General features: G+C 42.5%; 2 protein-coding genes and 1 long non-coding RNA gene across 3 annotated transcripts in view; 2 read left to right on the forward strand and 1 right to left on the reverse strand.

Annotated features, from left to right (window-relative positions):
* LOC131020541 (uncharacterized) overlaps positions 1–25,015 on the reverse strand; it is a 1,142,091-nt gene that overhangs the window by 48,488 nt on the left and 1,068,588 nt on the right. The gene's annotated exons all lie outside the window — the stretch shown is intronic.
* LOC131020841 (uncharacterized) lies at positions 9,704–12,353 on the forward strand. The gene is made up of 3 exons (XR_009100785.1): positions 9,704–10,090; positions 11,483–11,558; positions 12,162–12,353. It is a non-coding gene; the product is annotated as an uncharacterized LOC131020841 (long non-coding RNA).
* On the forward strand, positions 22,223–23,448 carry LOC131020738 (uncharacterized). Its single transcript, XM_057949752.1, has 4 exons — positions 22,223–22,668; positions 22,745–22,855; positions 22,939–23,019; positions 23,115–23,448. Exons 1-4 carry the CDS (start codon positions 22,411–22,413, stop codon positions 23,175–23,177), a joined length of 513 nt encoding a protein of 170 aa, XP_057805735.1. The 5' UTR covers positions 22,223–22,410; the 3' UTR covers positions 23,178–23,448.

A 25,015-nucleotide genomic window follows, 5' to 3' on the forward strand; every position in this document is an offset into this window, starting at 1 on the left:
TTTTGGCAATAACCATACTTGTATCAAAACCATCATTCTTATTGATGAGGAGTAATATGTGCAGAGTAGAGAAATGATTCAAATAAGAGAAATCATCTTCACCAAAGGAATCATATTGGTCAGAAGAATCATTCTTACCAGAGGGATTTCATCCATCAGAGACAACTCATCCACCAGAGAAGTCCTCCACGCCAGAGAAGTCCTCCACGTCAGAGAAGTCCTCCACGCCAGAGAAGTCCTCCACGTCAGAGAAGTCAGCCACGCCAGAGAGATCACCTCCATCAGAGGGATCGCCAGAAACGCGGAAGACTTCCCGCGTAAAGATGAAATTCCGGATATACCATTCGACCACGCCAAATACATGCGCTTACACCAATTTTACCATTTTACCCTTCCATGTACTCTATAAATAGATCTCGCACTTGTACATTGTAATCACGCTATCATCCGCTTTTGAATACAACAGTTATATTTTGCTCTCGTGCTCAATTCTCCGATTGTTACTTTGCTCTTTCCGATCATCCGTATTAGGTATAGTTTACGCTTTTCACTTCGTAGGTTAGGTGTTGGTTTCGTGAAACACCAACTGGCGCCGTCTGTGGGAAGGCTACTGAGCTAGGATGTGAGATCACGGTCGCCGGCGTACGCAGATCTGAAATTCCAATCGGATTTGCGGGCGTTGGCACCAATTAAGCCGATAATTCGGACACCCAGCTGTTTTTGATCGGTTAATTGCGTCTTCCGGGTTAATATGCTATTAATCTGCTATGATTTGCGTTGATTTATGTTTTTGGTGCATGGGGAAAGGTGGCGACGGGCATAAGGCATGAATCGGGGAATTTTACGTTTAATTACCGTTTGTTTGGGTTAGTTGTTTACGGACGAAGGGTTTCCTTGTAGAATTGATGTTTTCTTCACTGATCTAGTGTTTTGTATGGGAAAATTGTGGTGTGAGGCTCTGTTTTGATTATGTTGGGTGCTTTTTTCTTACGGATCTAGTGTTTTGCATCGATGAACGGCGGATTGACCTTTTATCTCCGGTATCCTGGGTTTATGCTGTTAGTGTACGGGTGTTTTACGTGTAAACGTGATGGTTGTGAATGATCTTCATGTTTTCTTCGATAATCTTAGAATTATGCTAATGGGCTGTTGGGTATTACTCTGTTTTTGGGAGGATGTGGAGTTTTGCTGTTAATTAGGGGCTTCGCACTGATGAAAGATTGTTTAGCACTTTGTCTCTTTTTTCATGGATCTTTTTGCTGTTAATTCACGGGTTTTGCACCGATTAATACGTCGATTAATACTTTGTTGTCGTTGTAATGGGGTTTGTGTTGCTGATGGGTGGATAATTTGCGTTTAAGAGGAATAATTACTGATGTCCTTCATGCTTGCTTAGATTAACTTTCGTCCTATGCGCTGAATACTGCATTATGCTACTGATCTGGTTGATTGCCGTAATAATTTTGTTGTTTTGGGTTTGGTGGTTATTATAGTGCATAATTGTGTCTATTTTTGGGTTATGGTGTCCGTATCTTTACATATCTCTTACTTATTCATCATTTCTAACGCATTACGCTAATCAGCCTTTTGATGGTTGCTTGATGTATGTTTATCTTTGGGTTTCTTGCCTTGGTTCTCTCGATGCTCTGTTTTCTCCGCCGGATCTTAATGCGGTTTCACCGGGGAAAAACTCCGTTATGCGGGTTCCGTCTTTTAGATATATGCCCTGGGTTTATTTCCCAGTGCATAGCGTTACCTTGAGGGGAATTTCTTAACGGTCTCTGTACCGGTATCAGGGATTTCTTATTGGATTTCTTATATCGGGATTTCAATCCATAAACGGAGGATTTATGCTTTCGTCGCTAGGATTTTTCTCTCACTCTGTTTATATGTAGGTACCATGGGATCCTCTGATGCTCACCGGAACTTGGAGAAGGAGTTTGACTCTGCTGCTGTCACTACTGAGGTGCCTACCTCGTTGTTCACTGGCCTTCAGGGTAATCCCACTTTCACAGTGCCACCGGGTTTTCAGGCTATCTCAGCCACGCCGACAACAGGGTTGAATGTCAGCGCACAGAGGTTTGCTTTGGTCACACCGGGTTCTGAACTGCCGAATCTGGCTCCCGCGTCTGGAGGAGGATCGATTAACTTTGGGCTGGCAGAGCAGATGATGGCCTTGCTCAGCTACGCTAATATGCGGCAGGCACTGGGAACTCCCATGATGTCCGTCATCCCTACTGTGGCTACCCCGGTGGGAGCAGCCAACCTGCAGGGCACTGAGGCCCCACCTCCCGCTGCTCAGGAGGCAAATATACTGGCAATCAACAAACAGGCCGTGATGCCTGGAGAAGGGCAAGGGGACGCTGTTGACAGAGAGTTAGCTATACCAGAAGGGAGCCGTGTTAGGCTTAATAGTGTTGTCAGGAGAGAGCGGGTTGACGAGTCTGATAGTCAATCCGTCTCCCTGGTGTTTGAAGAGGAGAGACCGAAGGAGAAAGCAAGGTTGAAAAAGCAAGTCTCACAATTGAAACATCAGCTTGAAAATCTGGAGGAATCGCTGAGGGAGAAATCCCGGAGGGAAGACAAGGAACAGAGATCTGAGCGGTCCTACAGAGTAGAAAAGTCTCATCGCCTGGAAAAATCACGGTACACCGAAAGAGGAGAAGAAAGGGAGCTGGAGTTTTTCTCTGGCAGGCCAGGGCACCGGGCTCACAAACGTCATGACCGAGACATGCCAAGGGACAGAAGGGAGCAGGGAAGATATAAGGAAGACAAGAGGGCTAAGACTTCGAGGTTCCATCCTATCAACAACCGCAGTCCTTTCTCTGACGATATCTTGGCAGACACCTTACCTAGAAGCTACAAGCCCATCTCATTGGATTATGATGGCACTACCGATCCGGAGGTGCACCTCAATCGGTTTGAAGTGTTGGTGACGCTACACATGTACACTGAGGGCATCAAGTGCCGTATTTTCTCAACTACTTTGACTGGACCAGCTCAGTTATGGTTTGGGATGCTGCCCCCGAATTCTATTCACTCTTTTGAAGATCTACAGACTCGCTTTCTACGTCAGTTTGCGAGTTCGCGGAGGGTAGGAAAGTCAGCTCTTTCGCTGATGGATATCAAGCAGGATCAAGGTGAGACGTTGCGGGAATATACATCAAGATTTAACCTCGCTGCTCTGGAGGTGCCAGAGGCAGAATCACAAATAAAAAATTGCGCCTATGTCAGAGGACTCAGGCCGGGGATCTTCTTTGACGAATTGCAAATCCGACCAGCAAGGGATTTTGATGACATTATGGCAAGGTTGTCGGGTTACCTACAGTTGGAGGACGCCAAGATGGCGAGAAAGGTGGAAAATGATAAGCATAGGGTCAAGAAAGCCGAGGAAGCACCTGAGAGACAGAGGCATCAAGATAGGGCCCCATTCAGAGGGTTGCCTCCTAGGGTATTGCCACCCCAGGGAGGAATGTCGTCCCATCAACAACGCAGTGTGAATGAGGTCACACGGTTTACTGAGTACACGCCCCTGAATAAACCACAAGACGAGATCTTCCATTTGATAAAAGACCAACCGTTCTTTCGGGCACCGGGAACCTACCGGAATGGGCCGCCACAGGAGGGGTCCAATAACAAGTTGTGTGAGTACCACAATGCCTTCGGTCACCTTACAAAATATTGTGGACATCTTAAGCATCAACTGGAGCTATTAGTGCGCCAGGGACTCTTTGATCAATTCATTGACAGAGGAAATGAGGGTCAGAGGCGGAATGACCAGAGAGATCAAAGAGATCAGAGGGATCAGCGAGACCAGCGGGATCAGAGGAATAATCGGGATCTGCGACAGGAGCAGGGGAATAATAGGGATCGCAGAGCTGATGATAATCGAGATAACCGTAGGGAAGGACCTGCACCTCCTCCACCGTATAGAAGAGAAGTGCACATGATTTGCGGAGAGAACGGGACGCCCACATCAAATCGGGCTAAAAAGCAAGTCATCAGAGCAGTAAAAACAGGGTATTATCATAAAAGGGTCATGGAAATTACGGGTGCGGCAGAGGAGCCGGCGATTACTTTTGGAGCAGAGGATATACGTACATTAATGTATCCGCATGATGATGCGCTGGTCATCACGGCGGACATAGCGGGCTGCATGGTTCACCGTGTTTTCGTTGATTCAGGGAGCGCCGTGAATATTTTATACAAGGAATGCCTCCAAAACATGGGAATAGAAGTGCACATTGAGCCCACAAACGCTCCTTTGTTTGGGTTCGGGGGAGAGATGGTCATGCCGTTAGGGTATGTGGAGCTGCCGTTGATCCTCGGCAGTGCAGCCAATAGCAGCAGAGCAAGGATGGTACGATTTTTAGTTGTGGACATGCCCAAACCTGCGTACAATGTCATACTCGGACGACCTGCCTTGACGGCATTCAGGGCCGTGATCTCTATGTTCCATTTGAAAATGAAATTCCCAGTCGAGGGGGGAAGAGTAGGAGAAGTTTGTGGGGATCAAACAGCGTCGAAAGCATGTCACGTCCAAATGCTTGCACACTCATCGGGCCAGAAGAGGGAAAGAATGACAGAGGGATCAGATACACGGAAGAGGGGAAAGGTGGGCGAGGTACATGCCTTAGCAGAGGAACGCCAAGAGTTGGCGGATTTATTAAAAGACAGAGATAGTACAGAAAAAACCGCGCTGGTGTCCACCAGTGATGTCTGCAACATGATAGAATTGTTTCCAGGGAAAGAGGGTTTCCAGACAAAGATTGGGTCTGCCATGAGTGATCGGGTCAGAGAGGAACTCATTGGTTGTCTTCGAAGAAATGCAGACGTGTTTGCATTCAGTACCACCGACTTAAAGGGGATTGACAGAAAGTTGGCAGAGCATTGCCTCAACGTGGACCCTAAGGTGAAGCCGGTAAAGCAGAGAACAAGAAATTTTGGGGCAGAGAATGACGCGGCAATAAGGGAACAGGTCTCCGGATTGTTCGAAGCAGGGCACATTGTGGAAGTGCAATACCCGGAGTGGATTTCAAACGCGGTGATGGTACCCAAGAAAACAAACACCTGGAGGATGTGTGTGGATTTCAGAGATCTAAATGCTGCTTGCCCAAAGGACCATTATCCTCTGCCGAGGATCGATCAGCTGGTAGATACCACTTTAGGGTGTGCTTTACTGTCCATGATGGATGCATACCAGGGATATCATCAAGTCAGGATGAATAAGGGAGACATTGCCAAAACAGCATTTGCCGTCTGTTGCGGGGTGTATGGATGGAGAAGTATGCCCTTTGGCTTAAAAAATGCGGGAGCTACATATCAGCGGATGATGGAGAAAATTTTCAAAGAACAATTGGCCAAGAACATTTCGGTATACGTGGATGATATGCTTGTACGGAGTATCAGGGCAGAGGATCATGTTTCTGATCTGGAGGAAATCTTCACGGTGGTCAGAGATCATGGGCTTATGCTGAATCCAGCAAAATGCACCTTCGGAGTCACAACAGGGAAGTTTTTGGGATATAAGGTCACGCCTGCAGGGATTGAGGTTAATGCAGAAAAGGTCAAAGCTATTATGGAAATGACACCGCCCAGAGGAATCAAGGAAGTGCAGACTCTGAATGGGCGCATTACTGCTCTGAGCAGATTTATATCACGCTCGGCAGAGCGCAGCATGCCGTTTTTCAAAGTACTGAGGAAATGAACTAAGTTTTTGTGGACAGAGGAATGCAGAGCGGCGTTTGAGGATCTTAAAGTGTATTTAGCCAAGCTACCGACTCTGACCAAGCCGGTGCCGGGTGAAACGTTGTATCTGTATATAGCGGTGGGGGAAGATGCGATCTGCTCTGTGCTTATCAGAGAAGAGGGAAGTCACCAGAAGCCTATCTATTTTGTCAGCAGAATCATACAAGGGCCTGAGCAAAATTACACAGAGATTGAGAAGGCTGCTCTGGCAGTCATGGTTACGGCCAGAAAGTTGAGGCCTTATTTCCTTTCACACCGAGTGGTAGTACGCACGTCTCTTCCCTTCAAACAAGTTTTGGGGCGCCCGAATTTGTCGGGAAGAATGGTTAAATGGGCTGTGGAATTAGGGGAGTATGATGTAGAGTATGAGCCGAGAACGGCGATCAAGGCACAAGCGTTGGCAGACTTCATACAAGAAACAACTCGTCGTCCTGTACCAGAGTTTTGGGTGGCCTTTGTGGATGGATCCGTAACGAAAGAGGGATGTGGGATCGGGGTTTATATCACTTCACCGGGCTATGGGACATACCAGTTCGCCATCAAATTCACTTGCCGCTTATCCAACAATGAAGCGGAGTATGAGGCCGTGGTCAGAGGGGCTCATATCTTGTCAGAACTCAAAGCCGAGTGTGTCATCATAAAGACAGACTCTCAATTGGTTGCCCAACAGTTTTCAGGGACTTATAGCATCAAGGATCAGCGGATGAGGGCGTACCATTCCAAAATCAGTGAAATGAAAGAAAAGTTCATGGAATTCAGGATCGAGCAAATTGCCAGAGAGGAAAATACGAAAGCAGACTTATTGGCACGCATGGCTAGTGCGGTGGAGCAAACTTGGAATGATGAAATTACTTTACTCTGTGATACCAGAGAGATGGAGACTTCGCAGGTTTTCTCGGTAGAGATCAGGGACGATTGGCGGGCTCCGATTATACACTTTCTGAAGACAGGGGAGCGACTGAGCAGAGAATCCAATCAGAGGGCTCGCTATGAGAATTACTGCTTAATCAACGATCAACTCTTCAAACGATCCTTTACTCAGCCTTTGCTAAAATGTTTATCTCCAGAAGAGGCTAATTTTGCTTTGAAAGAAATTCATGCAGGTTGCTGTGGTGGGCATACGGGATTTCGGGATCTTATGCGCAAAATCATCCGGGCCGGGTTCTACTGGCCTCACATCAACAAGGAAGCCAGAGAGTTCGTCCGTAAGTGCGAAGCTTACCAGAGACATGCTGGGCGAATCAATATACCAGGGGAACCTATGGGTGTCATGTACGCGGCGTGTCCGTTTGACAAATGGGGCATTGATATAGTCAGGAAGTTGCCTACAGCACCGGGAGGGAAATGCTTTCTTATCGTGGCAGTAGATTATTTTTCTAAATGGGTCGAGGCCGAGGCTGTGGGCAAGATCGATGAAGTTACAGTGGAACGCTTCATTTGGAGGAACATCTGTTGCAGATTCGGAGTACCGAGAATCATTGTATCTGATAACGGGACTCAATTCACAGGGCAGAGAATCGCGGATTTTTGCGACCGAATGGACATCACCCAGCGTTTTGTCTCAGTGGCTCACCCACAAGCAAATGGCCAAGTGGAATTAGCTAACAAAACAATCTGTGAAGGGATCAAGAAGAGGCTGAACCAGAGTCGAGGGAAATGGGTGGAGGAGTTGGACACCGTTCTCTGGGCCTACCGAACTAGCCCAAAGACGGCAACAGGCGAGGCACCTTTCACGCTGGTCTATGGATCCAATGCAGTGATACCAGCGGAGGCCAGACTGGAATCATACCGCATCATCACCTATGATACAGAGCATAACGCCGACCTTCGAATAACTGAGCTCGACCTTGTGGAAGCACAGCGGGAAGAAGCGCAAATCAGAGCAGCAAAATATAAAAGTGTCATCAAAGCAGGGTACGACAAAAGGGTCAGAGCAAGGAAGCTGGTCAAGGGCGATCTAGTATTGAAAAGAGCAGACGCATTAAAGGCAGTGGGCAAGTTTGAAGCAAATTGGGAAGGACCATTCATCGTTACAGAGGTCTTGGGTGGCGGAGCGTACACATTGTCGGATTCAGACGGCAGAACTCTCCCCAGGCCATGGAATATAAACACACTCAAAAAGTTCTATGTATAACTGCTACTTAGCAGGAGTAATCACTTGTAGACCGGATACTCTTTTTCCCCACAGGGGTTTTAACGAGGTCCGGGGCCATGATATCAATAAAACAGATATGTGGTTCTAGGGAATTCCCTGGTGTTGTGTTCGTTTATTTCAATTATTGCTTTCTTACATTACATATGCTATTTAACATGTTCATGCAGAGCATTGCACATGTCACCAGAGGGGGGAGTAGGGTGTACACCCGTAATCCTCAATTTTTAAATTCAAAATACAAACTGCTTCTTAGCAGGATAAGGGAGAAACAAATACAAAAACTGCTTCTTAGCAGGTCAAAGGGAAAGCAAGACATCAGGAGCTGACGACTTCGTCTCCATGTGCCAACACTTCAAGCTTTTCTCCTCCGTTGGAGGATATTCACGCCAGATCTACCTCAGATCCACTCCGGATCTACCCCACACCTGCAGAATACCAAGAAAAGCAACAAGTCAAAATGCCAAAAAGAAAGAACACGGAGGAATATAACAACCAACATCCAGATCTCGGGAACACGGCAATAATGCTCTCAAATACGGGAAGTCCCCTCCTTACAACCACAAAGCTAGAAACCTGCACTGGAAGCACAGGGAGGAAAGCGAAACCTCTAGGGATATGAGTGTTCTGAGGGGAACTTCCCTTACTTGAGTGCTTTACAACCAAAATGGGAAAAGATACGGGAAATGAGAGACAAGGAACAGCAGATCTAGGGTCTCAGAGGAAGTTGGAAAAGGGCAACGAGGGAGCTTTCTTTAAGAATCTTGGAGATAAAACCCTCAGGCGGGGGGGGGTCCTATTTTTTCAGTCACCAACGGGCGCCGGCGTACTTTCTCAAAAGGACTCGCTCCCCCGACTGAGGGCGTTACGACCAGGATAAGAAGGCAGCTTAAGCCAAAAGGACGGGAGATCTAGGGTTTGAAGAAGAAAACAATTTGGGGCGGCGGAAAAAAGATGAAGGATCCTAAGCTAGGTCATGAAGTGTGGAGGGTATATATAGAGGCAGTGTTGGGCTTAAGGGAAGGGCTAAAAGATAAAGGGCCCACGTGAGTTTATGGGCCGAAGATGGAATAAGAAGTAATTAGGCCAACATGTTCATAACAGAGTATTGCACATGTCACCAGAGGGGGGAGTAGGGTGTATACCCGTAGGTCCCAATTTTTAAATTCAAAAATTCTCTTCTCAGCAGAGCAGAGGAATCACGCTCCAGCAGAGCAGAGGAATCACGCTCCAGCAGCGCAGAGAGAGGGTTACCATTTAATCGTAAGCCGCGAAAGTTGGTCGTGCCATCCGGGCCTTCCATGCTCCGCGCAGAGGTTGCACATAATCGTAAGCCACGAAAGTTGGTTGCACCCCCCTCGGGTCCTCCATGCTCCGTGCAGAGGTTGCACTTAACCGTAAGCCACGGAAGTTGGTTGCACCCCCCGGGTTTTCCATGCTCCGTTGTGACATCCCGACATTTTCATAGGAAATATAGAAGACCTTTAATTAAGTATATTATTGATACACGCCCGTTATTTAACAATTATATTATACCAAGGAAATTGATATAGAAATGATATACTCACAATATTTTTATTTTATTTTATTATCGATCGTTTTAAATTTGAAATCAAATGCCGAGTTATGTGAAAAACATTAGTACTAGTATTCCTCGTTTTATTTTGTACCCATCGTCTAGTTTGTTTAATTTATTTTGAGTCTAAGGCCCATGTATATGAATTGTGGTATATAGTTATAGGATTAAATTATTATGTCCTTAAGCCCATATAATTATAGGCTTGAGTTTTATTTTTGTATTAAGGCCCATTTTAGTTAGGTGCAGCGTGAGAGAAAAAAAAAATGATTACAATCTGACAAGAATCAGATTTCTTTTCTGCTATAGCGTATGTCAGTTTCTTTTCTTTTCTGCTACAGCGTATTTTCATCTCCCGAGAAATCTTCAAAATCTGCCCAAAATCTTTTTACTTCCTACCGAGCCTTATCTCTGCAACCTCTTCACTCTCTTTTTTTTAAAACTCTCCCAAACCCATCAGAACCTTCTCTGTCATTTTCCATCTCTGAAACTCTGTCATTTTCTATCTCTGAATCTGCAAGAATATTTCTACCTCAAGAGTTCATGACACTTATCAAGGCAAGCAGATACTACTACACATTCATCAAACATTCACCAAAATCCAACTGAACAAGGTTCGATCTTCTCCCTTCAACTTTATACCACAGCATGTGTTCCTCTACATCAAATATAGAACTAGATTTACAGTCTCACTCATTGACATGAACTTGAACAGCATGCTTTTCATTCATAACTTGTAAGGATTTTTAGTAAAACACAATCTCTGCTACAATAAGACTAATAAAATCTGTACAATAAGAAAATAGCTAGATCAAGAACAATCTGTACCAACAAACACCAAGACTCGACCTTCTTTTCCCCTTCCTTCCTCGAGAACCAATTCCCACCATTATACAAGAACTTACCTTACTTCTCATCTGCAAGATTCATTTTTTCTCAAGAACAAATCTTCCTGTCACATTCTTACTTCGTTGTTGGGATGGGTTGGAGCGCGAGAGTGTGAGAAGGGGATTCCCGTTCCTTTCTTTTGGTGGTTGCATAAGCACCGCCCTGTCGGAGAGGGCGGCGGCGCGGCGGCTCCCTTCTGGGCCTGCTGCTGCCGGATTCGCGTGAGGAAAAGAGGGAGAAGGCGAACGGCGGCTGGGCAAGGTGACGCCGAAGAAGGCGGCGCGGCCGGCCATGGTCTGAATCGGAGCTCGGCAGCGGCGGTGGCAGCCTGGCAGCTGCTGTCCGTCAAAGCCAGAGAGGAGAGGGGAGAACAGTGGGCCGAGGTGGCCTTCGTTTTGCTCGCCGGAGGTTGACGGTGGCGCGGCCGGAGGCCAGGCGCGCGGCCCACTGCGAAAATGGCAGCAGCGGCGGCGGCCTTCCTCGGCCGTCCGCCGCAGAGGACGCGAAGGAGAGGAGTGGCGTGCGGCGACTGGCAACTGACGACTGGCGGCGAGCCTCGCCGGGGTGGCTGCGGCGGCAGCGGCGGCGGCGGCGTGGCTGGACTGGAGAGGGGTGGCCGAAGGGTGTGAGAGAGGGAGAGAGGGAGGCGTGAGTTCAGTGGGTGAGAAGAGAGAGAGAGAGAGTTTGTCCTTATTTCTAAATTTCATTTTAGGGCTTAATTTAGGCTTTAATTGTTTTGGGCTGATTTCATTAGTTTTATGGGCCGATTTTTAATTGACTGGTGGGCTGATTTTATTATTTCTACTTTCTTAATAAAATACTTGGGCTGCTTTATTAATAACAAGACTTCAAATTATTTTCTTTGGACCTGTAAATGTTTTAATAAAAATATTAATTTTTCTTCCAATAATAAGATTCTATATTTTCTTTAAATGATTAATAATTTTTAGATTTAGTGTTAATTATATTTGTTAAAATTACTAATTATGTATTAAAGGTTTATGGATTCACAGAGATTATTAATTCGGGCAAAGTGTATCAATAGTTAGTGATTTTCCCCTCTCTATTTAGAAGTTAGAATAGCACCAAGAGACCTATTAAGAATAGATTTCTTGTAGGCCTTGAGGACCAGGAGGATTAGCACTGCTTTCCCGTGACAGGTTTACGATTAAACTACAGGCTTTGCCTATTCAGGTGGGTTTTATTTTACATACAATGTATCTTGAGTTATATAAGCTCTGATATTTCATGAAAATTATCTGTTTATCCAATATAAATATTTTTATGTGCGTTCTGTAATTGTTTAAGGCTCACTTAAGCATCGATCGAGATTCTCATTTGGCCTAACACGCTAAATGAGGATTGTGTACACAAGGTTAGTGGCTCGATGGGTTGATCACCATCGTGCACTAACAGATTAGAACGTTATAAGGGTGGGTGCTTGACAGGAGGTTATCCGGAGCACGGTGCTTGACAGGAGGTTATCCGGAGCACAGTTAAGACCATTGATTCTGACCGGGTGCGTCCCGAGATCAATAACAAAATTTTGGATCTGACTGGGCGTGTCCCGGGATCAGTGAATGTGGGGAGAAAGTGAGTAACAATCGAACGTACATGGCGCGCCACTTAATGAAGAAAAGTTTTGTCATGCTTAGAAGTGGATTTCTGTTTTTAAACCTTCTGAGTTATGATTGAGATATTGGATAAACTACTTCGACTAATTCTTAAAATATTTCAAAAACTCGTGCCCACTGAGTACATTAGTACTCAACCCAAATTATTTTCAAATATTTTCAGGTTGATCGGCTGGTGCAGACGGGGCTGAGCTGAGGCTGGGTACCACAATGTCTTTTGCTTCCGCTAACGACTAGCTAGTCATTTCGTCTGTTAAATTCTCTAAACTTAGAATTTCTATTATGTGGTACAATATTATCTTATTGGGCTTAAACTCTTATCCTATATTTCTATTAATAAAGCTATCTTTGATTATGATCAGAGTCACGAAACTAAACTTATGCGATCCTGAGTTGGAATATTGTCATTTGATTGGCAACTCTTAAGGCCTTTCAATTTACCTCATTTCATTTTATCTCATTGGAATATGAATACCCAATTTAACGGGTAAATTGTTGAGTTTATTCCGGTTGATTAAGACTTTCCATTATTTTTCCTATTTCTTCTTGCTTGGGGAAGTCGGGTCGTTACATCCGTGCAGGGGGTTACTACGTAATCGTAAGCCGCGAAAGTTGGTCGTGCCATCCGGGCCTTCCATGCTCCGCGCAGAGGCTGCACATAATCGTAAGCCACGAAAGTTGGTTGCACCCCCCCGGGTCCTCCATGCTCCGTGCAGAGGTTGCACTTAACCGTAAGCTACGGAAGTTGGTCGTGCCATCCGGGCCTTCCATGCTCCGCGCAGAGGGTTACTATTTAATCGTAAGCCGCGAAAGTTGGTTGCACCCCTCGGGTCTTCCATGCTCCGCGCAGAGTGCTCAAGCTTGGATGGGAAGCAGCAAAGGAAATGCTCGGATGGGAAACAGCAAAGGAGCGCTTGGATGAAAAGTAATCACGAAATCTCTGGCAGAGAAGTTAACCAAATCCTCGTAAGAGGAGGCGGCGAAATCTCTGGCAGAGAAGTCAACCAAATCCTCGCCAGAGGAGTCATCAAAATCCTCGCCAGAGGAGTCATCAGAATCCTCGCCAGAGGAGTCATCAGAATCTTCGCCAGAGGAGTCATCAGAGCCCTCGACAGAGGAGTCATCAGAACCCTCGCTAGAAGGGTCATCAAAATCAAATCAAACCAGCAGAGGAGATGCGAGAATATAAACTCAGCATGAACAAGCAACAAAAAACTACACAAAGAACAAAGGGAAAAAAGCGACATAAGCGGGAAATAAGTTTCATATAAGCATGCCAAGAAAGCACAATTGTACATCCAAAAACGAGAAGTAAGTACTAAGTTTGTACAAATTTAAGAGTTACAAAAAATTTCCTTTAATTCAGGGAAAAGATAGGGGACATCAAGAGGGAGGAGCAGAAGAATCTTCAGCGGGAGTAGAGGAAGCAGGAGCAGAGGCAGAGGAAACCGGAGGAGGAACATCACTGGCAGGGACCTGGCTAGCAGAAGTTCCCTCTGTAAACACTGGCAGCATGCCAGTTTCCTTCACCTCGGGGAGACGGACTCCCAAGTCCAGCAATTTCACAGCTTCTTGTACAAACGTTTTCTCATCTCGATACAGGGTAAAAAGCTGATCCATTGCAGAAGAGGAGGAAGCGGAATCTTCAGAAACGGAGGCCGCCAAATCAGAGGGCAGAGGAGGCACCACGCCATACTGAGAAAATCTTCGGGTGCTTTTGTTGGTGGGATCCCGCAGCCAGTTCACAAAGCCCGCTAGGGAAGTAGAGAAAGCAGGCGCATACAATGGAGCGGAGGGCACTGAAGCAGACCCAACCCCAAAGGCGAAATAGGGAATGGCCCTCTCCAGCACTGGATACCACCATTCTGGTTTCCCCGGAGAATTCGCAGGGATCCCCATCAGCTTATTTATTTCCTCATCATTGAGGTTATCCATTAAGGCATGCAAGTCCAGGGTAGCGAGCTGTTCCGAGGTCGCCCCCGCCATCTCTAACGCCTTGGAGGCGGATTGCCGTATCACATAAGCAAAAAGGGGCCCGAAGTCCTCCAGATACTCTTGAGTCCGCTTGAAGGCTGCCAGGGTGCCCTCCAGCATCAACCCCAGAAAATGTTGACCCTGCGGAGACAAGAAATACTCCAGGCGTTGATCTCGCGCCCCCAAGACATAGGCACGGTTCTGCGCTTCCACGAGCGTCTTCTTCCAACCACGCCGGGTCTCCTTGTATGCTTCTTCATATCCCGCCTTGAACCTGGCCAGGTTTTCATGGCTTTCCTTGGTCGTCCTTGTCAGTTCAGAAACCAGGGAGGACTTCTCCACCTCTGCTTGGGTCAACTGAGCCTTCAGCTCAGCAATCTCCGCTTCAGCCTTATTTAAACGCGCCACCACCCCGGCCACGTCGTCATCACGCTTAGCGATATCCGCCTGTTCCTTCTCCCTCTCTTTTTCTGACATATCGTAGTCATGGATGCACTTAACAGCCCCCCACATCCGAGCCTCCACCTGCAAGAAAACAAAATGGGTTCCGACAGAACAATAAAGAGGTTAGTAACTTCGTCTTTTCTATAATAAAAATATAAAAAGCAGGGTACCTGAAGAGCCAACTGGCACAGCTGAGTAACTAAAATCCCCCGGGTCAGCTTTTCCACTTTCTCCTGGTCCTTTGAGTGGACACGAGCTATCAAGGCATCAATCAACCCCTGCCCCGACAAACTCGAAATCGGCCCAGGAACAACATCCTCTGGTTCATCAGCAGGGGGCACCACAGCTTTGCCCTTGCCCTTTCCCCCGGCAGAAGGGGGAACCTTAGAACCACCAGCAGACTTCTTCGCTGGCCCCTTGCCCTTCTCCACTGCAGACGAGAGGACCTTCGGACCACCAGCAGACTTCTTCGATGGTTCTTGAGACTTGCCGGCCTTCTTCAGGCTCTCTTATTTCTCCTTCTCACCGACGGAAATCAGAGAACCTCTCTTCCTCTTCTTTGAAAGCTCGGAGAGGGTGACACCAGGGACCGAATCAGGCGAGGGAACTTCATCGGTAATGTCCACAATCTGGACATCTTCTTCACCGGCACCAGATGTATCACCAGTGCTGGGGCGGCCACGCCTGCGAACAAGGCTACCCGCATCAACCTCCTCGGCATCAAACGTGCGGGAGACTTCCACATTTCTCTCTGGGACCTCTATCACCGGGGGAATGATGACCAGCTCGTCCCCAGCTGGTCGTTCTGAGGGAGCAGTTCGGGAAGCAGAATCCCCCGAGCCATGCTCCCCACTGGGAACAGGAGAAGCAATAGTGGGCAGATTGTCCCCGCACTTCTTTCTCCAAGACATGTCTGCAAATCAAAATTTCATATCTTTAAAATCAGGGTAACAAAGGTTAATGTATTTTCTAATTCATATTCTTTACCTATTGATTTCTGGGGATATAGGGGAAACAAGCCATTGTATGCCAGAGCCGAATTGTTCTCAGCAAGGTATTTACAGTCTAAGGGCTGGGCTTTGTTCATAGCATTCAGACGGGCTATGACATCCAAGTCAGAGATCGAAGGAGCTTCTAGGGAGGCTGGTCTATAAGTAGTCCGAGGATTATGCCATTCTAGTTCTCGAACATGATAATCGCGCCAGGTGCCGAGAAGAGTGCGCACATAACAGTAATAGCTCAAAAAGCCTTTATCAGAAGAATTTAGAGAGGAGAGAAAGGTAGTAGGATATCTTCGAAGACCCGCAAAGCTATACAAGGGACTGCCCTGCATACGAAGAGATTGGGCCTGACAGAACAGTTGGGCGGTGTCCTTAACGCCGTGGGCTCGGCAAAGGATATGGAAGGCGTATAGTCTTCGGATGGCAGAGGGAGTAACTTGAAAAAAAGGAATACGAAAATGGTTACAGACATCAACCAAAAGGGTAGGAGGAGGGAGCCTTAGGCCAGCGTCTATTTGGGCTTGCCAGATGACTATTACCTTAGGGTGGCGAAGGCTCTCGGGAGGTGTTGAATCTTTAGAGAAGGCCTCGAATTTTAAACCTTCAGGATGTCGACACTTGCGCTCCAATTTCTCAACCGCCGCAACGCCAAGGAGGGATTCAGGAACACGCTTTGGGGGTTGGGGGATCTTCTTACCCCTTTTCTTAGGCTGAGAAGAACTGGGGACGGTTTGAGAGTCATAAGAGGCAGAGGGGGAAGAGAAGTTATCAAGATCCTGGAGTTGGGGAGAGGAAGATGAAGAAGTTCGGGAAGAAGGAGAGAGCGAACGCGAGGGTTGAGGAGCGGAAGTGGAGGCCATTATCGGAAATATCAATCCTAGGGTTTTCTAGCACGCTCAATCATAGCACCAAATAATTACACCACTACGCTACAACTAATCACAAGAATTGGGAGATGAGGGTATGCGAATTACCTAGGTCAAATAAAGTTTGACTGTAAATACCGGAGTGGAAGGGTCGCTGAAGGTACGCCGGAACAGGAGGGAGAATCGCCAGAATTTGCAGATGAAGAAGTTTGAGAAAACCGGAGAAGAAGAATAATGAAAAACGGGAGTTCGAATCGACTAAGTAAAAATATACGCGGGAAACTACCAACATGCGGGATGAACGACACGTGGCATACGGAAATAAATCGACGGCTAAAAATCCCTACGGAAAGACGAAAGGACGCAAAGGTTAAAAAGATAACCTCGGGGTACGGGAAAAGCACTGTAGCTCGGACAGGCATTTAATGCGGGTGACGTCACCCACACGGGCGAGTCCTCTGACTAGTTGCACTAATCCAGAGTGAACTAGCCAGACCAGGGGGTGGGAGTAACAAAAACACTGGAGAATAATTTATAGGGTTTATCCTTGCTTTCTTATAGTATTAAGATTCTCGTGTTTTCAGGACTTGCAGGGATCAGGGAAAACATCATAGCACCAGCTTTAACAATACTTCAATGGTTGAACACGAAGAATACCCGGTTCAACCAGACCAGATGAGGGAGTGGTTGATGAGGAGTAATATGTGCAGAGTAGAGAAAGGATTCAAATAAGAGAAATCATCTTCACCAGAGGAATCATATTGGTCAGAAGAATCATTCTTACCAGAGGGATTTCATCCATCAGAGACAACTCATCCACCAGAGAAGTCCTCCACGTCAGAGAAGTCCTCCACGCCAGAGAAGTCCTCCACGCCAGAGAAGTCCTCCACGTCAGAGAAGTCAGCCACGCCAGAGAGATCACCTCCATCAGAGGGATCGCCAGAAACGCGGAAGACTTCCCGCGTAAAGATGAAATTCCGGATATACCCTTCGACCACGCCAAATACATGCGCTTACACCAATTTTACCATTTTACCCTTCCATGTACTCTATAAATAGATCTCGCACTTGTACATTGTAATCACGCTATCATCCGCTTTTGAATACAACAGTTATATTTTGCTCTCGTGCTCAATTCTCCGATTGTTACTTTGCTCTTTCTGATCATCCGTATTAGGTATAGTTTACGCTTTTCACTTCGTAGTTTAGGTGTTGGTTTCGTGAAACACCACTTATATTTTCTAAAACATGATATTAGAACTTCTATTTATTTCATGATAGAGTCCATGCACATAAATTTTGGTTGTAACTTCTTACTCACCTTGTTATTGCAAATAAAATGTCATGTCAAATAATCATACCAAGATTAATGAGCCCAAAATTTTTTAGGTCCGTAACTTTGGTTGTTTTATAAATATAAGATAATTTTTTTGGGGCTAGCAATTGCAGGATAAAATTTCAAAAATTCGACATAAGTAGGACAAATCATTAATAACATATGCGTGACAAAGATGTATTTATCTAATATAATACATGCATAATATAACAATAAAACATTATAAACAAATCGAAGTATAATTATAAAATTCATAATAAAATTGCAAATAATGAAATCACATATCAACAACGATCAATCACAGAAGAAATCACAAATAAAATATGAGATAAAACTATAAATCACGTAAAAATCGCACATGAAAATTACCAATAGACAAATTTTCATCGCACAAGCTAAAACCGATAAATTTCAGAGAACGAACCACACTAAATCGTAGCGCATAAATCACGAGAGCTAAAAATAATCGCAGAGGAAAAATGAGAAAGAGAAGAAGAACAATAATTGCAGATGATGAATCGCGCAAGCTAAAAACAATAAATGCAGAGAAAGGAGAAGAAAAATAGTTGCAGAGGATAAATTGCGTCGAAGAATTGTAGGTAAAAGACAAAATGAATCGCGGGAAGAATTGTAAGGTAAAAACTATGAAGAATCACGTCGAAAAAAAGGAAAAAGACAATGAAACCGTCAACTCACAAAAGATAAAAACGGTAGTATGCAAAACCTGAATTATAATTTACAGAAATACCCTTACTCAAATTCAACAGTGTATAAAACGCTTCCTTAATATCCGTCGTTAAAAATTATAGATCTAGGGATGTAATTAAAATCTATATATTCTACAATTCTATTGGCAATGAAACTTAATATTTAGTTATTCATCTAAAAAATATAAATTTTGACCCTTTTTTTTTTTTTTACATTTTAGGATTATTCCGGGTTAGAGTTGCGCGCGCGAATTGAGCTTCGAATTAGGCTTGAGCTCGCGGGTCATGATGGTACAGTTGGTACAATTAGTGTCAATTGTGCTATTCATTAGGTACACTTGGCACAATTAGTGCCAATTGTGCCAAGAGGCCGCAGAGAGAGGCGTGGCCATTGACTTTCCCGCGGTCGCTGGGCAACGTGGTGTAAGCGAGAGAGCGGGCGAGGGAGAGAAGGCGCGGCCGCTAGCAATTGGTACAGTCGGACCATTAGTGCTAATTGTGCCATTAATTAAGTACACTTGGCACAATTAGTGACAATTGTGCCAAGAGAAAGGGCGTGGTCGCTGGCAGTTGGTATTAGTGGAAAAATTAGTGTCAATTGTGTCATTCATTAGGTACATTTGGCACAATTAGTGTCAATTGTGCCAGCGGTCTCCCAGCGGAGCAGTCAGCAGTGGGCGAGGGAGAGAAAGAGCGCAAGCAAGGGTATTTTGGATCAAAATTGTAAAAAATGATCATAATTTGTGTTTTTTTGATGGATGGCTAGAAATTGAATTTCATTGCTCAATATGACTATATAAGTGCATATTTTCTTTTTTTTAAATCACAAGTAAAATCCAATATAAGATCACAACGAATACTCATCCAACATTTATTTTTAAGGAAAGAGTTAAGTAGTAAATATACGCCTCAGATTTATAATCAAAAATAAAAGATTTCTAACGTTATATTTTACATAATTAGTTCTCTAACGTTTATTGCTAAAAATAAAGTTTTTTTAACATTTATAAATTAAAGTAAATAGGTCTCTAACATTTATAAATTGAAAAAGAAGCCCCTTCGTGTAATTGTTGTTGATTCTCTATTAGACAAAAGAACTTATATTTGCCCTAATTTTAAACGTTAAAAACTTGTGTATTTTTCATTGTGTATGTTAACGGTGTTTTTAAAAATTTAATACTAAATGCAAAATGATCTGATTTGGGCTTTATTTGATGCAAAAGCCGTCTATTTCATAATGAAGGCCCATATATATTTATGAGTCATGAGCCCATCAATCAATTTCCCATAAAAGAATTAAATGGAGGAGTGAATGTCTTTACAGAAAAATCAAATCTCAATTATTTGAAATTAAAGAAAAAAAAAGATTTAATCGTTTTTTATTCAATCTGTAAAGTTAATGGTATCAATAAAAATTCTTTAGTTGTTCCTCAAAAAAAAAAAAAAAATTCTATAGTATTAAAATCAAAATCTATAATATATTGCAAATGTAATTTTCAATTTAAAATAAATATCAAAATTGAGGAGTAATTTTGTGATATAATCAAATTGAAGGTGTGTATATATATATATATATATATATATATATATATATATATATTATTTTTTCTTTATCATCTTAAATTTTATTTTTTTAAATTGTGAACTTTCGCTAATTATAAAATATTTAATATGCATATCAAATTAAAGACATGACAAAAGCTTTAATTTGATGTATTTTATGTAAATATTAGATTTAAAATGTAAAAGTTATAGTTATTCAAAGATTAAAACTTAAACAAATTCATTGTCATCTCTTTATTTTTTTCCGAATAAATCTATTTTTCAATTATCTTTTATTTTAACTTTTTGTTTTTGTTTTTCATAACATCAGTTTTTATTATTGTGAAATATTCTTTTCTTTTTATTATTTATTTATATTCAGCTCAAATATATTAAGATAAATTATACCATGTTTTTATTATATTTATAACTTTTTATATAACAATTAAGTTGGTATCAATTTATATATATATATATATATATATATATATATATATATATATATATATATATATATATATATTTATCATGCATTGTACGGTGCAAATGCTAAAAAAAATGCTAACGTGAAACTGAACATGATTGACGCTCACGAAATACGTTTTAGAAGGTGAACGATATATTCTTGTAGGGCGTACAGTTCATCGTGATTAAATAGACACGAGATTATTTTAAATTAAATTAACTCAATTATTTTATCATATGAGAAGTCAAGACTTAGACAAGACTAATCCAATGCAGCATTATATGGAGATTATATATCAAATCGATTTGATCCAAATAAACACCATATCATAAATTAAGTCATATCTAAGAGCATCCACATTGGTTGCCTCAAGCATTGACTCATCCATGATTTGGGACCACTTATCAGTCAAGTGTTGCATTGACTTGACTCATCCTCGTGAGTCAATAGAATTAGTTTTGATATTTGACCTTTTCATTTAATTTAAATGACATAAATTTAAATAACATAATTCTTAAAATTAAAATTACATTATTAAAATACGAAAATTTAAATTACATAAATTTAAAATACATGAAATTAAAAAAAGAAAATCAAACATCCCTGACTCTTTGTCTCGCTAGGATCGCAGCCACCCGTTGCTCGTGTGTCATTCTCGACGTATCTATGAATAAAATTTTGTCGCCTTATATCTCTAGCTTGAGCCAATTCCTCGTCTTATATGAGTTTGGTAAGATTTGTGCACGACTCGCCGATGAATTCCACGTACTCGGGAGGAGGGATCGAGCCTTCTGACGTTTTGCTCTTTGCCTTCGCCTTCGCCGCCTTGTTATCTATTGGCCGGGAAGAAGAAATTTCTTTGCCTGAGGTAGAGGTAGTGAAATTGTCGCCCTCCAACGTCTTTGTTCTCTTAGAGGAATGAACGTCGCCTTTGAGGTACAAGGACTTGAACTTCTGATTTGCTCGGAGAATTCTCCACGCTTTCCACCACTTGAATGGAACGTCATTGTTGTCCGATGTGTATAGCTTTTGCGTCTTTTTTCAGATGATTTGTTAGAAATGGATATTGGATCCATTCCTCCCTTAAAAGGCCTTGTAAGGGAGAGGGTTGTCTCACCATATAAAGTGGCTAATGCCACTATCTCCAATCCAATGTCGGACACTTCAATACACCCCCCCGCACGCGCAGCGTGGACTATCCCAAACGCCATCTGTTGACAACGATATTGGGGGGCCCATCATTGGATTGGATTGGGCCTTTTATGGGAGGAATGGATCTAATATCCATTTCTAACATGATTTTTGTGTGAAAATAATGTAGGAATAGATAGGTATTTATAGAAGGAAAAGAGAAAAAAATAAAATAAAAAGTGAAGTAGCCGTTGAAAGGAGAAGAAAAAAATAATCGACTAAAATTGCAATTGCAATTCGACTTTAAACATTTTTTTTAATGAGCGCATGCTACATGTCATTTATAAATGAAAACGAGCTTGACTCATTTCATCGAGTCAAGCCTCGAGTCAAGGCAGCCCGCATCGGTCGACTCATCCACTTGATTGACTCGAGTCACTCATCGAATAAGTTGATGTGGATGCTCTAATACGTTTCTATCTTTCAAATAACTTCCTACAATTGGGAAGCATGGAAAGATGAAAAATAAAGATAAATAAACTATCACAATAATGAAAATGTGAAAATTAAAAACGAATAAAGTGTTATTAATTAATACTAATAAAATACAGTTTAGAAATAGAAATTAAAGTTTTTTTTGGAACGACTTAAAATAAAAGTTACGAAGTTGTCCCCAGTTATTTGGGGACGAAGAAATTACATAAATGTAAAGGGCTTGATATTATATTGAAATAAATAAAATAAAATAGCAAAATGATGAAACAAAATATCTGGAGTGGGTCAATACCCAACTGTAAACATTTGTCTGAAAAGCAAGCAAGGTGGATCCACAAATTCAAACCAGCTGTTTAAACAATTTTAAACAGAAAGAGAAAGAGAGTTAGAGAGAGAAGCATCGTTATCATTGGAACAACGCAAAAGCAAAAGGACAAGATTCAACACATAATGACAACAGAGGAGCCGCAGCACAACTCACAAACAATGCTGTGTATGAAGAAGAAGAAGATGTCCGAGATGATGATGATCGACGCCGCCGACACCGACTCCCCGCCCTTGCTCCACCACGACCAAGACTCCGCCCTCGCCGCCTTCCGCGCCAAGGAGGACGAGATCGAGCGCCGCCGGAGCGAGATCAGAGACCGAGTGCAAGCTCAGCTCACGCGCGTCGAGGAAGAAGCCAAGCGCCTTCAACAAATTCATGGAGTAAGTCTTCTGTAAATCCTAGTATTTCATTTTCCAACACCAGATCCGAGATTTATTGACGATTTCGAGCGATTAGGAGCTCGAATCTGTGACGGATCCGATGAGGAAGGAAGTCGCAGCGATTTGCAAGAGGGTCGAACTTGTTAATCGAGATGTGAAGTCGTTGGGAGTCCACTGTCAGAAGAAGGTAATTTAGATTTGGATTAAGGTTGTTGTCTTGTCGATCCCCAAATCAATGTAATAATCTCTTTTTGAGTTTGTATTTTACAGGAAAAAGAGTATAAAGAATCGGTTGAGGCTTTCAATGAGAAAAACAAAGAAAAGGGGCAACTCCTTGCCAAATTAGCAGAGGTAGAAGCCAGCTTTAATTCATTAATTTCAGATTTTCTTTTTTCCTTTCATTGTTATCAATTAATGTTGTTGGTTCTTGGTTTTTTGTTGGGCAGTTGATGAGCGAAAGCGAGAAGTTGAGATCGACCAAACTAGAAGAGCTGTGCAACAACATATAGAAAATCGAATCCCTTTTACTAGGATTTGTGTTCGTCGTCTAATTATAATCATCTTCTTTTTTAAGGTTTTCGTCTTGTTTGATTGTCTGTTTGAAGATTCTTTTGCCCTTTTCAATTTTTTGTGATTAGGATTGATTTCTTTTTTTTTTTTTTCTTTTTGTTTCAATCTTATGTGATTAAGATTGAAAAAATCTCTAGAGGCAAGATACTTGTGCAGTTTGTATTTGGTTTCAGTTTAGAGGATAATGGAAATCACAATCATTTCACCTAATTGTACCACAATTTCTCAGATCATCTTTCAAAAAAGCAGCAGCCTATGATAATTGATGTGATATGATGGGTTTCAGTAAAGTATTTTTCTGCTTTTAGATTACGCATTATACTCAGATTTACAACTCTATTAATAGTACAGAAACTATAATAATCAGATTTACAGCTCTATTAATACAGAAACTATGTGAAAACATATCTATAATCTCTCAAAATCCCAAATACAAGGATGTCGACAAGAAGAATCCTTTATCACTCTTATATTTATGTTAATGGTCAGAAAATAGAGACGTGGTTCAAGAAAATTGAAATAGGTGAAATATGTTGGTCGACGTCTACGATCAAGAGACCAAGGTGGTCCTTGTCTTCTCTAAATTCTACCACGAGAAAGAGAAATCTGTCTCTATTCTATTGATTTTGAGAATTTTATTTAAATAAATAAATAAATAAATTATCATACTTTTACATAAATAAAAAGTTTAAAATATCAAAATTTATATTTTTTTTCATTTTCTATAAATAGAAACTATTGTTGTTATATTTCAACACACCTTCAAATTCTTTTCTTTCCCCTATCTACATATAACTTTTATTTTTCCTCTCTATGTTTCAATTGATCGAGGTAATAATTCTTTTTTCAATTCACAAAATTTCAATCACTCCCAAGACTATTATTTAAATCTTGCTCATATTCCAAGCTCCAACGAATTCTCAAAGTTTGATTATGCTATGAAATATGAATTATGAATTCTCTACCTGTTTTATATGTTGCAAGAAAACATGTGACTCTCTATATTATCATGACTTTATTTCCAAAAGTATTTAACTTTGTGTCACTTCACATGTGACTCTCTGCATTATCTTGACTTTATTTCCAAAAGCATTTAACTTTGAGTCACTTTATATCTGGCACTCTGCATGTTTTGCTTGTTGGTAGTTCAAAAATATTTAACTTTGTTTAAGATGATATGTGACTTTTATCATGCTTGTGCTTTCATCTTCTACATATTTATCCATGTATCTTGTCATGAAAGTGTGTTTGAGCAGTAATTTTCAAAAGATTCAGTCTATTCACCAAAATATTTTCAAATAAAGTTTCGCATGTGAAAGCCATTGTTCAAACGTATAATGAACTCACCACCAAAGATTAATTTTTTCAATAACAGCCAGATGCCATTGGCCGTCTTGGCATGTATGCACTTCAAAGATGTACTGCAGCTATGAAGGTGGTGGCATACGACACCTCAACAGATTTGCATGACGAATACTTACAAATGAGCGCCCAAGTCATTCATAAATCAATCAAAGTTTGTTGAAGGTGTAATTTCTAACTTCGGAGCTGAGTACCTGACGCAGCCGTACTTTGAATTTTAATCGAAGCTAACGTATTGGTTAACGTACAAATAAATTTATAACCTTGCCAATAATAGGCGTAGTGCCTAATGGTGAGTAAGGGTTGATCCCACAGGGAGTTGGTGCAGCTTGTCTCTTATCACGAACAAAAATAAGAAAAAGGTTGGGGTGGACTATCGTCCTGGTCACGAGACACCTCTCGGGACTAAACTCAA

Source organism: Salvia miltiorrhiza, chromosome 1 (assembly GCF_028751815.1).
Source record: "Salvia miltiorrhiza cultivar Shanhuang (shh) chromosome 1, IMPLAD_Smil_shh, whole genome shotgun sequence".
NCBI classification, from domain to species: Eukaryota; Viridiplantae; Streptophyta; class Magnoliopsida; order Lamiales; family Lamiaceae; genus Salvia; species Salvia miltiorrhiza.

Coding starts and splice junctions, on each gene's coding strand:
- LOC131020738 (XM_057949752.1), top strand. CDS start 22,411: ATGACAACAGAGGAGCCGCAGCACAACTCACAAACAATGCTGTGTATG. Junction 22,856..22,938: donor GAGTCCACTGTCAGAAGAAG/GTAATTTAGATT, acceptor TGTATTTTACAG/GAAAAAGAGTATAAAGAATC. Junction 23,020..23,114: donor TCCTTGCCAAATTAGCAGAG/GTAGAAGCCAGC, acceptor TTTGTTGGGCAG/TTGATGAGCGAAAGCGAGAA.